General features: G+C 38.3%; 1 protein-coding gene across 4 annotated transcripts in view; it reads right to left on the reverse strand.

Annotated features, from left to right (window-relative positions):
• The window catches only part of pmm2 (phosphomannomutase 2), a 35,738-nt gene that overhangs the window by 10,013 nt on the left and 12,536 nt on the right, over nucleotides 1-13,189 (reverse strand). For all 4 annotated transcript variants that reach the window (XM_061977227.2, XM_061977228.2, XM_061977226.2 and 1 more), the window contains one exon: nucleotides 4,643-4,742. In XM_061977227.2, coding sequence (XP_061833211.1) covers nucleotides 4,643-4,742 — 100 coding nt within the window. The remainder of the gene's footprint in view (nucleotides 1-4,642; nucleotides 4,743-13,189) is intronic.

The raw sequence follows: 13,189 nt of genomic DNA on the forward strand, positions 1-13,189 counted from the left end.
GCGCCAATAAACCTTAAAGGCACTGCCTTTGCGTGCCGGCCCAGTCACATAATATCTACGGCTTTTCACACACACACAAGTGAATGCATGCATATTTGGTCAACAGCCATACAGGTCACACTGAGGGTGGCCGTATAAACAACTTTAACACTGTTACAAATATGCGCCACACTGTGAACCCACACCAAACAAGAATGACAAACACATTGCGGGAGAACATCCGCACTGTAACACAACAGAACAAATACCCAGAATCCCTTGCAGTACTAACTCTTCCAGGACGCTACAATATACACTCCCCGCCCATCTCAACCTCCTCATGCTCTCTCAGGGAGAGCATGTCCCAAATTCCAAGCTGAGGCATGTTAAAAAAAAATAATGCACTTTGTGACTTCAATAATAAATATGGCAGTGCCATGTTGGCATTTTTTTCCCCATAACTTGAGTTGATTTATTTTGGAAAACCTTGTTACATTGTTCAATGCATCCAGCGGGGCATCACAACAAAATTAGGCATAATAATGTGTTCATTCCACGACTGTATATATCGGAATCGGTAATTAAGAGTTGGACAATATCGGATATCGGCAAAAAAGCCATCTCTATTCAAAAGCGAATGGGATGCTTACGCGGGGGATTCAGACTATTTTGGAGCGGTAGTAGTCCATCCACAGCGATCGTTCTGCCACACAATACCTCAATGCTAATGTGGGGAATTTACACTTTAACGACTGTCGTCGGCTTTGACAGTTAGGATTGCTCGTTTGCATCAAAACAGTTGTTATTCTCAACGCAATAGAGCAAAACCACCCTCCTGGTTTTTTGGAGTATAAACATTTGGGTTTTTGCACCAGCCGCTAGACTAGAACTGACAATCTAAGTCTATAAGCACGAACTGAGGAAGCTTAGGTGAAACGTCTTCCAAGACAAAGCAAACAGTCCAGTTGCAATGGATTAAATGCTCCGAGTATACTTGATGACATGATTTTTCATGACAAAAAATGTTACAAATAAATATAGCACTTATTCTAATCTTTTATTGCAACATTAGTTTTATTTTGCCGTCTGTCCTGTGTAGAACTCGGCAGGGTAACCACGTAATACTCCATGTCAGTAGGTGGCAGCAGGTAGTTAATTGCTTTGTAAAAGTCGGAATGTGTCGGGTGAGACGAGGATGGTTTGTTGTGATCCCAATATGCAGAGCACAGCGTGCAGGTAAAAAAGGTATGTAACGCTTAAACCAAAAATTAATAAAATGGAAAGGAAAAGGCAATGGCTATGCAAAACAAAAGTACAACTGAACTGGCTACCAAGTAAACAGAAACAGAATGCTGGACGACAGCAAAAACTTACGGCGTCCACAAAGTACAGCCGTACATGACCTGACAATCAACAATGTCCACACAAAGAAGCATAGCAAGAACTTAAGTAGTCTTGCTTGCTAACACAAACCAGGTGCGGGTAATAGCGCTCAAAGGAAGACATGAAACTGCTACAGGAAGAGCCACCAAAATAACAGCACAAGACAAGAACTAAAGCACAGGAAAACACCAACAAACTCAAAATAAGGCACGACGACCTGGTGGAGTATCATTTTTTTTACGTTTTCTGCTGGTGGTGTGCCTCCGTATTTTGAAATGAAAAAAATGTGCCTTGCCTCAAAAAAGGTTGAAAAACACTGATATACAGTACAGGCCAAAAGTTTGGACACACCTTCTCATTCAATGCGTTTTCTTTATTTTCATGACTATTTACATTGTAGATTGTCACTGAAGGCGTCAAAACTATGAATGAACACATGTGGAGTTATGCACTTGACAAAAAAAGGTGAAATAACTGAAAACATGTTTTATATTCTAGTTTCTTCAAAATAGCCACCCTTTGCTCTGATTACTGCTTTGCACACTCTTGGCATTCTCTCGATGAGCTGTATTATTTTTAAGAAAGCTGGTTTTGTTTATTATACCCAAACATTTAATAAAGTCAAATACAAATAAGGCAACAAGATATGTATCCCACACTTCTCCTTTCTCAGTAAATCTGTACAACAGATATGGGCATCTACAGTCATGGTCAAAAGTTTACGTACACTTGTAAAGAACATAATGTCATGGCTGTCTTGAGTTTCCAATCATTTCTACAACTCTGACATCACATGGCCAAAGATAAGACCTTCTGGAGGAAAGTTCTGTGGGCAGATGAAACAAAAATTGAGCTGTTTGGCCACAATACCCAGCAATATGTTTGGAGGAGAAAATGTGAGGCCTTTAATCCCAGGAACACCATTCCTACCGTCAAGCAGGGTGGTGGTAGTATTATGCTCTGGGCCTGTTTTGCTGCCAATGGAACTGGTGCTTTACAGAGAGTAAATGGAGGATTACCTCCAAATTCTTCAGGACAAGCTAAAATCATCAGCCTGGAGGTTAGGTCTTGGGCGCAGTTGGGTGTTCCAACAGGACAATGACCCCAAACACACGTCAAAAGTGGTAAAGGAATGGCTAAATCAGGCTAGAATGAAGGTTTTAGAATGGCCTTCCCAAAGTCCTGACTTAAACGTGTGGACAATGCTGAAGAAACAAGTCCATGTGCAGAAAACCAACACATTTAGCTGAACTGCACCAATTTTGTCAAGAGGAGTGGTCAAAAATTCAAGCAGAAGCTTGTGGATGGCTACCAAAAGCGCCTTATTGCAGTGAAACTTGCCAAGGGACATGTAAGCAAATATTAACATTGCTGTATGTATACTTTTGACCCAGCACATTTTCAGTAGACCCATAATAAATTCATAAAAGAACCAAACTTCATGACTGTTTTTTGTAACCAACAAGTATGTGCTCCTATCACTCTATCACAAAAAATAAGAGTTGTAGAAATGATTGGAAACTCAAGACAGCCATGACATTATGTTCTTTACAAGTGTACGTAAACTTTTGACCACGACTGTACATTAACAACAGTACAGATTTGTTTTTCTTTAAATATATATATATATATTTTTTTTTTAATAGATTAAGAATCGTGATTCATTCGGGGAAAAAAAGTTTTGCCATCCATACTAAATACGTCGCTGCTGTAGTTTAATTAGGTGATGCTCACAAACTTGTCTCAAAAGTTTGTGCTGGATCCTTTCTGCCTGTTTACATTTTTCAGTGCACATTTTTAGCTCTATGTTTTCTTAGCCAATAATAGAGTTTTGTATTGCCAGCGTTGGCTATCGTTGAATATATTCTATCATAACAACAACATGAAACTAGAGATGTCCGATAATATCGGACTGCCGATATTATCGGCCGATAAATGCTTTAAAATGAAATATCGGAAATTATCGGTATCGGTTTCAAAAAGTAAAATGTATGACTTTTTAAAACGCCGCTGTGTACACGGACGTAGGAAGAAGTACAGAGCGCCAATAAACCTTAAAGGCACTGCCTTTGCGTGCCGGCCCAATCACATAATATCTACGGCTTTTCACACACACACAAGTGAATGCATCCATACTTGGTCAACAGCCATACAGGTCACACTGAGAGTGGCCGTATAAACAAGTTTAACACTGTTACAAATATGCGCCACACTGTGAACCCACACCAAACAAGAATGACAAACACATTTCGGGGGAACATCCGCACCGTAACACAACAGAACAAATACCCAGAAACCCCTTGCAGCACTAACTCTTCCGGCACGCTACAATACACACACCCTGCTACCCCCTAAACCCTGCCCTCCCAACCCCGCCCACCTCAACATCCTCATTCTCTCTCAGGGAGAGCATGTCCCAAATTCCAAGCTGCTGTTTTGAGGCATGTTAAAAAAAATAATGCACTTTGTGACTTCAATAATAAACATGGCATATTTATTTTTTCCATAACTTGAGTTGATTTATTTTGGAAAACCTTGTTACATTGTTTAATGCATCTAGCGGGGCATCACAACAAAATGAGGCATAATAATGTGTTAATTCCACGACTGTATATATCGGTATCGGTTGATATCGGAATCGGTAATTAAGAGTTGGACAATATCGGCAAAAAAGCCATTATCGGACATGTCTACATAAAACTGTAAATTGTTAGTTGCTTCTGCTGGACTGTTTTTGTGTATGTTTATGCGCTCCTTGTCTGTACGCCAAATAAAATAAATATTTCTTCAATATGATTAGTAATTGTGAGTAATATAGACACTTTAAAAAAAAGTATATGTTCTGGTAAACCACCAATGGTAACTTAATATAGCTTTGGTCTTGTTGTTGTAGTTTTTGGTTTGAAAAATATTACTTTAAGCAAACTTTTAAGCCAGATTCTAAAAATGACATTATCCTTCAAAAGATCCCAAAGCCAGTAAACAATTTGCGGTCCTCTCCAAGGTTTCTCATAGTCATTCACATCGACGTCCCACTGGGGTGAGTTTTTCCTTGCCCTTATGTGGGCTTTGTACCGAGGATGTCATTGTGGCTTGTGCAGCCCTTTGAGACACTTGTGATTTAGGGCTATATAAATAAACATTGATTGATTGATTGATTGATAACTTCACACTGTTTTTGGCTGTGACTTTTTTAACTCAATCACTTTGTGTGGAGGCAGAAATGATGCATTTGTTAACACTTGGTTTCCTGTGTTGAAGGGTCGGTTTGCTACCTTACCTTGTCCAGCTCGTAGAACTCTATCCTTTCCTCCTGCGTGCAACTGCGTCCAATTGGGGAAATGTTCAACATGCCGTTGCGAAATTCAACGAATGTGCCCCTGTGAGAATAACAGAGCAGAATTCATCTCCGTTCGCTTTAACCCAGGGGTGTCAAACTCATTTTAGCTCAGGGGCCCGCATGGAGGAAAATCTGTGCACACGCGGGACCGAACTATTAAAATCATGGCATTAAAACTAAAAAAGTAAAGACAACTTCAGATTGTTTTCTTTGTCTTACTTTGGCCAAAAATAGAACAAACACATTCTGAAAATATTACAATAAAAATAATACCTGCAGCAGTAAAGTTTAGATCCATGAAGGAAAGAAGAAAGTGAATGAATATTTATAACTGAATACATTTACATATGCATAAAAATGTGTTTCCTTTTGTATTATTTTTTAAGGAATTAAGTAACGTTTATGACAACTTTTTTCCAAAACACAATATAGAATGTGAGATATAACAGGATGATGCATATCATTTGTTTTCAAAACGCTTACAAAAAAGTGGGACCCCAAAAATGTACTGTGGGACCCCATTTTTATGACTTAATGGGGTCTCTGGGACCACATTTTGAAAATTCCTAGCACCGAAACTGATGGGATATTGGTGCGTGCAAAACAGCAGCAGGAGGCTGTGGCCTGCGGGCCGATTCTAATACTAATCAAATATCATCCCGGGGACCATAGATCATTTATTCGCGGGCCTTGACTTTGACATCCCTGGTCTAGGCAGTTATTAATAATGGCAGAGGCCTCCTGAGTCCTGTCATATAGAAGATCTTTGACAAGCGTTTTGGTAGCAAAATCTTAAAATCAGCAAAATCAAATCAAATCAAATCAACTTTATTTATAAAGCACATTTAAAATTTACCACAGGGGTAGCCAAAGTGCTGTACAATGAACAGGTTAAAAGATAAAACGAGTACCGAGCAAACACAACACAACACAAACAGAACACGATAAAAAATAATAATAATTAAAATAGAATAAATAAAAACATAAAAACAGGTTCACAGCAGGTGTATTATGGGGCGCCATTGCAGGATGGATATCAGTCAGTGTTAAAAGCCATGGAATAAAAGTATGTTTTTAAGAGAGATTTAAAAACAGGAAGAGAGGAGGCTTGTCTAACACTCAGGGGTAGGTCGTTCCAGAGCTTGGGAGCAGCAACGGCGAAAGCTCTGTCACCTCTAAGCTTCAGCCTTGTGTCAGGGACCGTCAACAGCAGCTGATCGGCTGATCTTAAGGATCGGGTGGGGCAGTAAGGCTGAAGGAGGTCGGAGAGATAGGTTGGCGCGAGGTTGTTTAGACATTTAAAAACAAATAAAAGGAAAGCAAAGCGCTCACGTCATAGGAAATATCTTAGACTAGTGTTTTTGCAGTTATTCCTAATAAACAGCTTGTTGTTCTTGTCACGTAGAAGATCTTTGACTAGGTCAGGGGTCGGCAACCTTCAGCATACAAAGAGCCAATGGAGCCCATTTCCCCCCAAATAAAACCCACCTAGAGCCGCGAACTCTGTTAGATTCCTAAAATGACGATAACACCACTTATAGTTTCCTTACACTTGTGCTATAGGACTTATGAAAATAAACACTTATTTGATTTATTTCTGGGTATAACGAAGCAAATCATCAAATTATTGTGAACATTAGAAAAAAATACACTGTTCCTTCCCTTATTAATGAATAAAAAAATGAAAAATCAACTCATTCCAATGTTCTGAAGGCATACGACTGCGGAATATTCATTTGACGAAAAATTTAAAACAACTACCGTATTTTCCGCACTATAAGGCGCACCTAAAAACCACAAATTTTCTCAAAAGCTGACAGTGCGCCTTATAACCCGGTGCGCTTTATATATGGATAAATATTAAGATTCATTTTCATAAAGTTTCGGTCTCGCAACTTCGGTAAACAGCCGCCATCTTTTTTCCCCGTAGAAGAAGCGCGCGGTGCATGCTGGGATATGTGACGTTTCATTTCCATTTGTGTGTTTATGTAAAGACCCCAAAATGGCTCCTATTAAGTGTGTTGTCTGTCTAATTATAAATAATGCAGACGAGGCGTGTTAACTGAGTTCTCAACGTTTACTCACAGCGTGCTCATAACCACATTCTAACTGCCAGCATACAACAACACTTCTCAGGGCTACCGCGCATGCTCGTCACTATCGTTGCATGCTGGGTAGTGTAGTTGTTATATTTGCTAGCTCATAACATCACATTAAGAGACACGCTTACGCGCTTAATTCAATACTCGCCGTCATTCCGGGTGGATTGACAAAAGACCTCCAGCCGCTAGATATTGGTGTCAACAGGGCATTCGAAGCTAGACTGCTAACTGCGTGGGAACAGTGGATGACAGAAGGCGAACACACGTGACGTTCACCAAGACAGGGAGGCAGCGCCAGACGACATTTTGGATCCCACATTCGCCCAACTTTTCAATTCGGACAACGAAGGAGAAGAATTCGAGGGATTTATGAATGAAGAATAACTTCAGAAAGTGAGCGTTATGTTTATTTTGTGTGTTGTGACATTAACGTTCGAGCAACATTATGTTGCTATTGCTCTGCACTATTTTGAATTTTACTATGTTTGTGATTGCACATTTGCGTACATTTTGGGAGTGAACAGAGTTGTTAGAACGCTGGTTTTTAATATATTATTAAAGTTTGACTGACCTATCTGACTGTTTTTTTTACATTCCTTTAGCGCAGTTAGATGCGGCTTACAACACCGGGCGGCTTATAGGTGGACAAAGTTTTGAAATATGCCGTTCATTGAAGGCGCGGCTTTTAACCCAGGGCGCCTTATGGTGCGGAAAATACGGTACCTAATCATCAATAAAAACAGCAAATTAATAAAAATGTAAATAAATTAAATGTTTCTCTTTTTTGATCCGTCCATTGTTAGGAGTTGACCGCTAAAAACAATACAATTGCATGGCAGCAAGAGATGTCGCATAAGGGCTCTGACATACATTTCCATCGACAATATATTAAAATGTGTTTTATTTTCATATGACAAGATCCCAGAACTCTCCAAAATAACAACTGTTAAATTAAAATAAACTAAATAAAATGAAATATAATAAATCAAGTAACCATTATTTGTTGACATTCGGTTTCAAAGCCAAAGGGAGCCACGGCGGAGGCATGAAAGAGCCGCATGCGGCTCTAGAGCCGCGGGTTGCAGACCCCTGGACTAGGTACACTGCAAAAATTCAGTGTTCAAAAACAAGAAAAAAAAATACAAAAATTAGGGGTATTTTATTTGAACTAAGCAAAATTATCTGCCAATAGAACAAGAAAACTCTTTGGTCAACTTTTAATCAGAAGGGTTCAATCTCTCTCCTGTGCTAGTTTGATGCCGACACGACAAACGCGCTCAGAGGAGATAATGTTTGAAAAAAGGTGACCGGTTTTTACAAATCTTTTGTTTTGAAGGGGGAATTGCAAACTTCCTGTTGATTTTTGCTGGGGGTTGTCAATATATGAAATGTAGGTCTAAGTGGGACCTACTTAGAGGTTTTTGTTTCATGTCTCTATAAGACAGGGGTGCTCATTACGTCGATCGCGAGCTACCGGTCGATCTCGGAGGGTGTGTCAGTCGATCACCAGCCAGGCATTAAAAAAATAGTCCTAAAAATGAGCGATCATAAATCTTCACTATGACGTCACTTTCGTCACTTGATTGACATTCACGGCACCCGAGGGTCTTCTGAGATGACGCTGGCTGCTACCAGCTCAGTAAAATTACCGACTGGAAGGCGAGAAACACTTTATTTCAACAGACTCTGGCGCCGTACCTGTCGTCAAAACTCCAAAGACCGACTGCACAGTTGCACAGTTGCGCTAACAAAATAAGACTCTCAGAAAGCTGGCGTGCACAAGCTAGCAAGCTACGGAGTTTGCCGACAATGTATTTCTTGTAAAGTGTATACAAAGGAGTATGGAAGCTGGACAAATAAGATGCCAAAAACCAACCACTTTCATGTGGTGTTAAACAGAAAGGAGGACTTTTTTTCTCCTCCATTCGAAAATGCGGACGTATCAGCACCACTGTCTGATTCCTATCAATGCAAGTCATCAGAATCAGGTAAGACACCAACTTATATTCTTGTCTTCATGAAAGAAAGGTATCTATATGTGTTAAACATGCTTGTATTATCTTTAAACACCTTTAACTTGTTAACAATATTAACTATATGTGTTAAACATGCTTGTATTATCTTTAAACACCTTTAAATTGTTAACAATATTAACTATATGTATTAAACATTCTTGTATTATCATTAAACACCTTTAATTTATTAACAATATTAACTATGTGTTAAACATGCTTGTATTATCATCAAACACCTTTAACTTGTTAACAATATTAACTATATGTATTAAACATACTTGCATTATCATTAAACACCTTTAACTTGTTAACAAAAACATATATTTCATAAATAAGTAAATATAAATTATATATATGAATGAGGTAGATCTCCACGACTTGATCAATTGAAAAGTAGCTCGTCTGCAGAAAAAGTGTGAGCACCCCTGCTCTAAGACATTCCTACTGGAAGTTACAGGCAGTTTTGTCTGAGTTTTCTTCCTAGGAGCAGTTGTGTCTGTGTTTTCTTCCTAGGGAGCGCTAGAGCGCAATTTTGAGTTTTGGGGTTGGGTTTTTTATTAGATCGCAATTTTTGCCAGTCCTGATGTGTGTGTCCAAAAGTGACAGTTTTTTTAGTAAACTTTTGTTTTGAAGGGGAGAATTGCCAACTTCCTGTTGATTTTTGCTGAAGGATGTTAATGTATGAAATCTAGGTCTAAGTCAGACCTACATAGAGGTTTTTGTTTCGTGTCTCTACGACATTCCTACCAGAAGTTACACGCAGTTTTGCTGTTTTTTCCTAGGGGGCGCTAGAGCGCAATTTTGAGTTTTGGGGTTTGTTTTTTTGATAAGATCGCAATATTTGCCAGTCCTGATGTGTGTGTCAAATATGGTGAGTTTTGAAGCATGTTAAGGGGGTCAAATTACAGCTCAAAGAGGCGGCGGAATAATAATAATAAAACCTTACAATAACAATAGGGTCCTCTGTCCCAAAGAGACATTGCGGTCCCTAATTAGCTAACCTCAATGAACCCAAAAATACCTTAAAATAAGTATATTCTCACTAATAACAACTGTACTACTATATGAGTACGTATTTTCTATTGTTTCATTGAAAATAAAACAGCAAAGTCCATTTGGCTGTCATCTGTTTTAACTATGAGACAATTGTGTCAAAGTCATGATTTCTTTTTTTTCATGCTTGAAATAAGAAATGATTACTTGAAAAAAAGTAGTTTTATACTTGTGAGTGTTGATGACACCGCTTTGCAACAGTTGATATTCTAGTTTCAAGCATGTTTTACTCAATATAGGTCATCAAATCTCAGCAACAAGCTGTAATATCTTACTGAGATCATTTAGGACCAAAACTCTTAAAACAAGTAAAACACTAACATAAAATCTGATTAGTGAGAAGAATTAGACAGAAAATAAGCAAATATCACCCTTATGAGATATTTAATCTTACTTAGATTTCAGTTTTTGCAGTGTAGGTCCTTAAAAACATTGTTCTTATAGCAGATTCCTAAAAACAGCAGCACTCTTCTGTTATGAAAATCTTAAGACTATTGACTTTGCAGTTATTCATAATACTAATCAAATATCATCCCGGGGACCATAGATAATTCAGTCGCGGGCCGGATCTGGCCCGTGGGCCTTGACTTTGACATACCTGGTCTAGGCAGTTATTAAAAATGGCAGAAGCCTCCTGAGTCCTGTCATATAGAAGATCTTTGACAAGCGTTTTGGTTGCAAAATCTTAAAATCAAGCGTTTTGGTAGCAAAATCTTAAAATCAGCGAAGCGCTCTTGTCATAGGAAATATCGTAGACTAGGGTTTTTGCAGTTATTCCTGTCATGTCTTTTGGATCATGTTTTGTTTTGTTTAGTTATTGGACTCTTTAGTTTCTGTTTACGCTCCATTGTTTTTGTTTCCATGACTACCCATTAGTTTTCACCTGTCCTCATGTCACGCACCTGTCTCACGCTTTGCACTCGCGCACTTGTCACTAATCATGTCACTGCTATTTAAGCCTGTCTTTTTCTGTTGATGGTCCTGGTGACATTATCCGTACTACCTCTGCTACCCATGAGATTCCTGTTTACCATAGTTCATGCTTCATGCCATGCCACAGTAAGTGTTTTTGTTTCATGTTCATAGTTAATTGCCTTTGTGCTAGTCTTTTGTTTTCATTAGTCAAGTTTGTTCTCCGCCATTGTGCGCGCTTTTTGTTTATTCCTTTTGTTAGTGTTAAAATACAGATGTCCTTACCCTCACGCCATGTCCGGTCCAAGTTTTCTTGCATCTCGGGAAAACAATCACACCATAGTCCACGTCAGGGGTCACCAACGCGGTGCCCGCGGGCACCAGGTCGCCCATGAGGACCAGATGAGTAGCTCGCTGGCCTGTTCTTAAAATAGCTCAAATAGCAGCACTTACCAGTGAGCTGCCTCTATTTTTTAAATTGTATTTATTTACTAGCAAGCTGGTCTCGCTTTGCTCGACATTTTTAATTCTAAGAGAGACAAAACTCAAATAGAATTTGAAAATCCAGGAAAATATTTTAAAGACTTGGTCTTCACTAACTGACAAAGAAACAGATAACAGTTTTGGTGTCCAGTTCAAAGTGTGACAAAATTTGAGAGTTGACTTTTGTATTTTACATGAGTTATTATTTGTACAAACATGGTGCAAAGTAATTCATGATTTGTTAAAAAATGTTAGTAGCTAGCTAGTTAAAATGGGATATTGTGATTTCACAAGACTGTCTTAGAAGTGATCATTTGAAAATGTTCAATTTGAAAAATGTGCACTTAGAGAAAATATAAAAATAAAGTGTTGCATATTGATATTTATCGGTTTCTATATATATTTATTGTGAGAAATCATTAAGATGATCACTGTTTCCACAAATATAAATATCATTAATTATGAATAATAACAGAGTTAAAGGTAAATTGAGCAAATTGGCTATTTCTGGCAATTTATTTAAGTGTGTATCAAACTGGAAGCCCCTGCGATGAGGTGGCGACTTGTCCAGGGTGTACACCGCCTTCCGCCCGATTGTAGCTGAGATAGGCTCCAGCGCCCTCCGCGACCCCAAAGGAAATAAGCGGTAGAAAATGGATGGATGGAAACTGGTAGCCCTTCGCATTAATCAGTACCCAAGAAGTAGCTCTTGGTTTGAAAAAGGTTGGTGACCCCTGGTCCACGTATTGACAAAGCTGGTGACATTATGTCAATGTTTGTTTATTCCTTTTGTTAGTGTTAAAATAAAGATGTCCTTACCCTCACGACATGTCCGGTCCAAGTTCTCTTGCATCTCGGGAAAACAATCACACCGTAGTCCACGTATTGACATAGCTGGTGACATTATGTCAATACGTGGACTATGGTGTGATTGTTTTCCCGAGATGCAAGAGAACTAGGACCGGTCATGGCGTGAGTGTAAGGACATCTTATTTTAACACAAACAAAAAGCGCGCACAATGGCGGAGAACAAACTTGACTAATGAAAACAAAAGACTAGCACAAAGGCAATTAACTATGAACATGAAACAAAAACACTTACTGTGGCATGGCATGAACTATAGTAAACAGGAATCTCATGGGTAGCAGAGGTAGTAAGGATAATGTCACCAGGGCGATCAATAGAAAAAGACAGGCTTAAATAGCAGTGACATGATTAGTGACAGGTGCGCGAGTGCAAAGCGTGAGACAAGTGCTTGACATGAGGGCAGGTGAAAACTAATGGGTAGCCATGGAAACAAAAACAATGGAGCGTAAACAGAAACTAAAGAGTCCAATAACTAAACAAAACAAAACATGATCCAAAAGACATGACAATTCCTAATAAATAGCTTGTTGTTCTTGTCATGTAGAACAGGGGTGCTCACACTTTTTCTGCAGGCGAGCTACTTTTCAATTGATCAAGTCGTGGGGATCTACCTCATTCATATATATAATTTATATTTACTTATTTATGAAATATATGTTTTTGTTAATAAATTAAAGGTGTTTAATGATAATGCAATCATGTTTAACACATAGTTAATATTGTTAATAAATTAAAGGTGTTTAAAGATAATACAAGCATGTTTAATACATATAGTTAATATTGTTAACAAGTTAAAGGTGTTTAATGATAATGCAATCATGTTTAACACATAGTTAATACTGTTAATAAATTAAAGGTGTTTAAAGATAATACAAGCATGTTTAATACATATAGTTAATATTGTTAACAAGTTAAAGGTGTTTAATGATAATACAAGCATGTTTAATACATATAGTTAATATTATTAATAAGTTAAAGGTGTTTAAAGATAATACAAGCATGTTTAACACATATAGTTAATATTGTTAACAAGTTAAAGGTGTTTAATGATAAT

Source organism: Nerophis lumbriciformis, linkage group LG16, assembly GCF_033978685.3.
Source record: "Nerophis lumbriciformis linkage group LG16, RoL_Nlum_v2.1, whole genome shotgun sequence".
NCBI classification, from domain to species: domain Eukaryota; kingdom Metazoa; phylum Chordata; class Actinopteri; order Syngnathiformes; family Syngnathidae; genus Nerophis; species Nerophis lumbriciformis.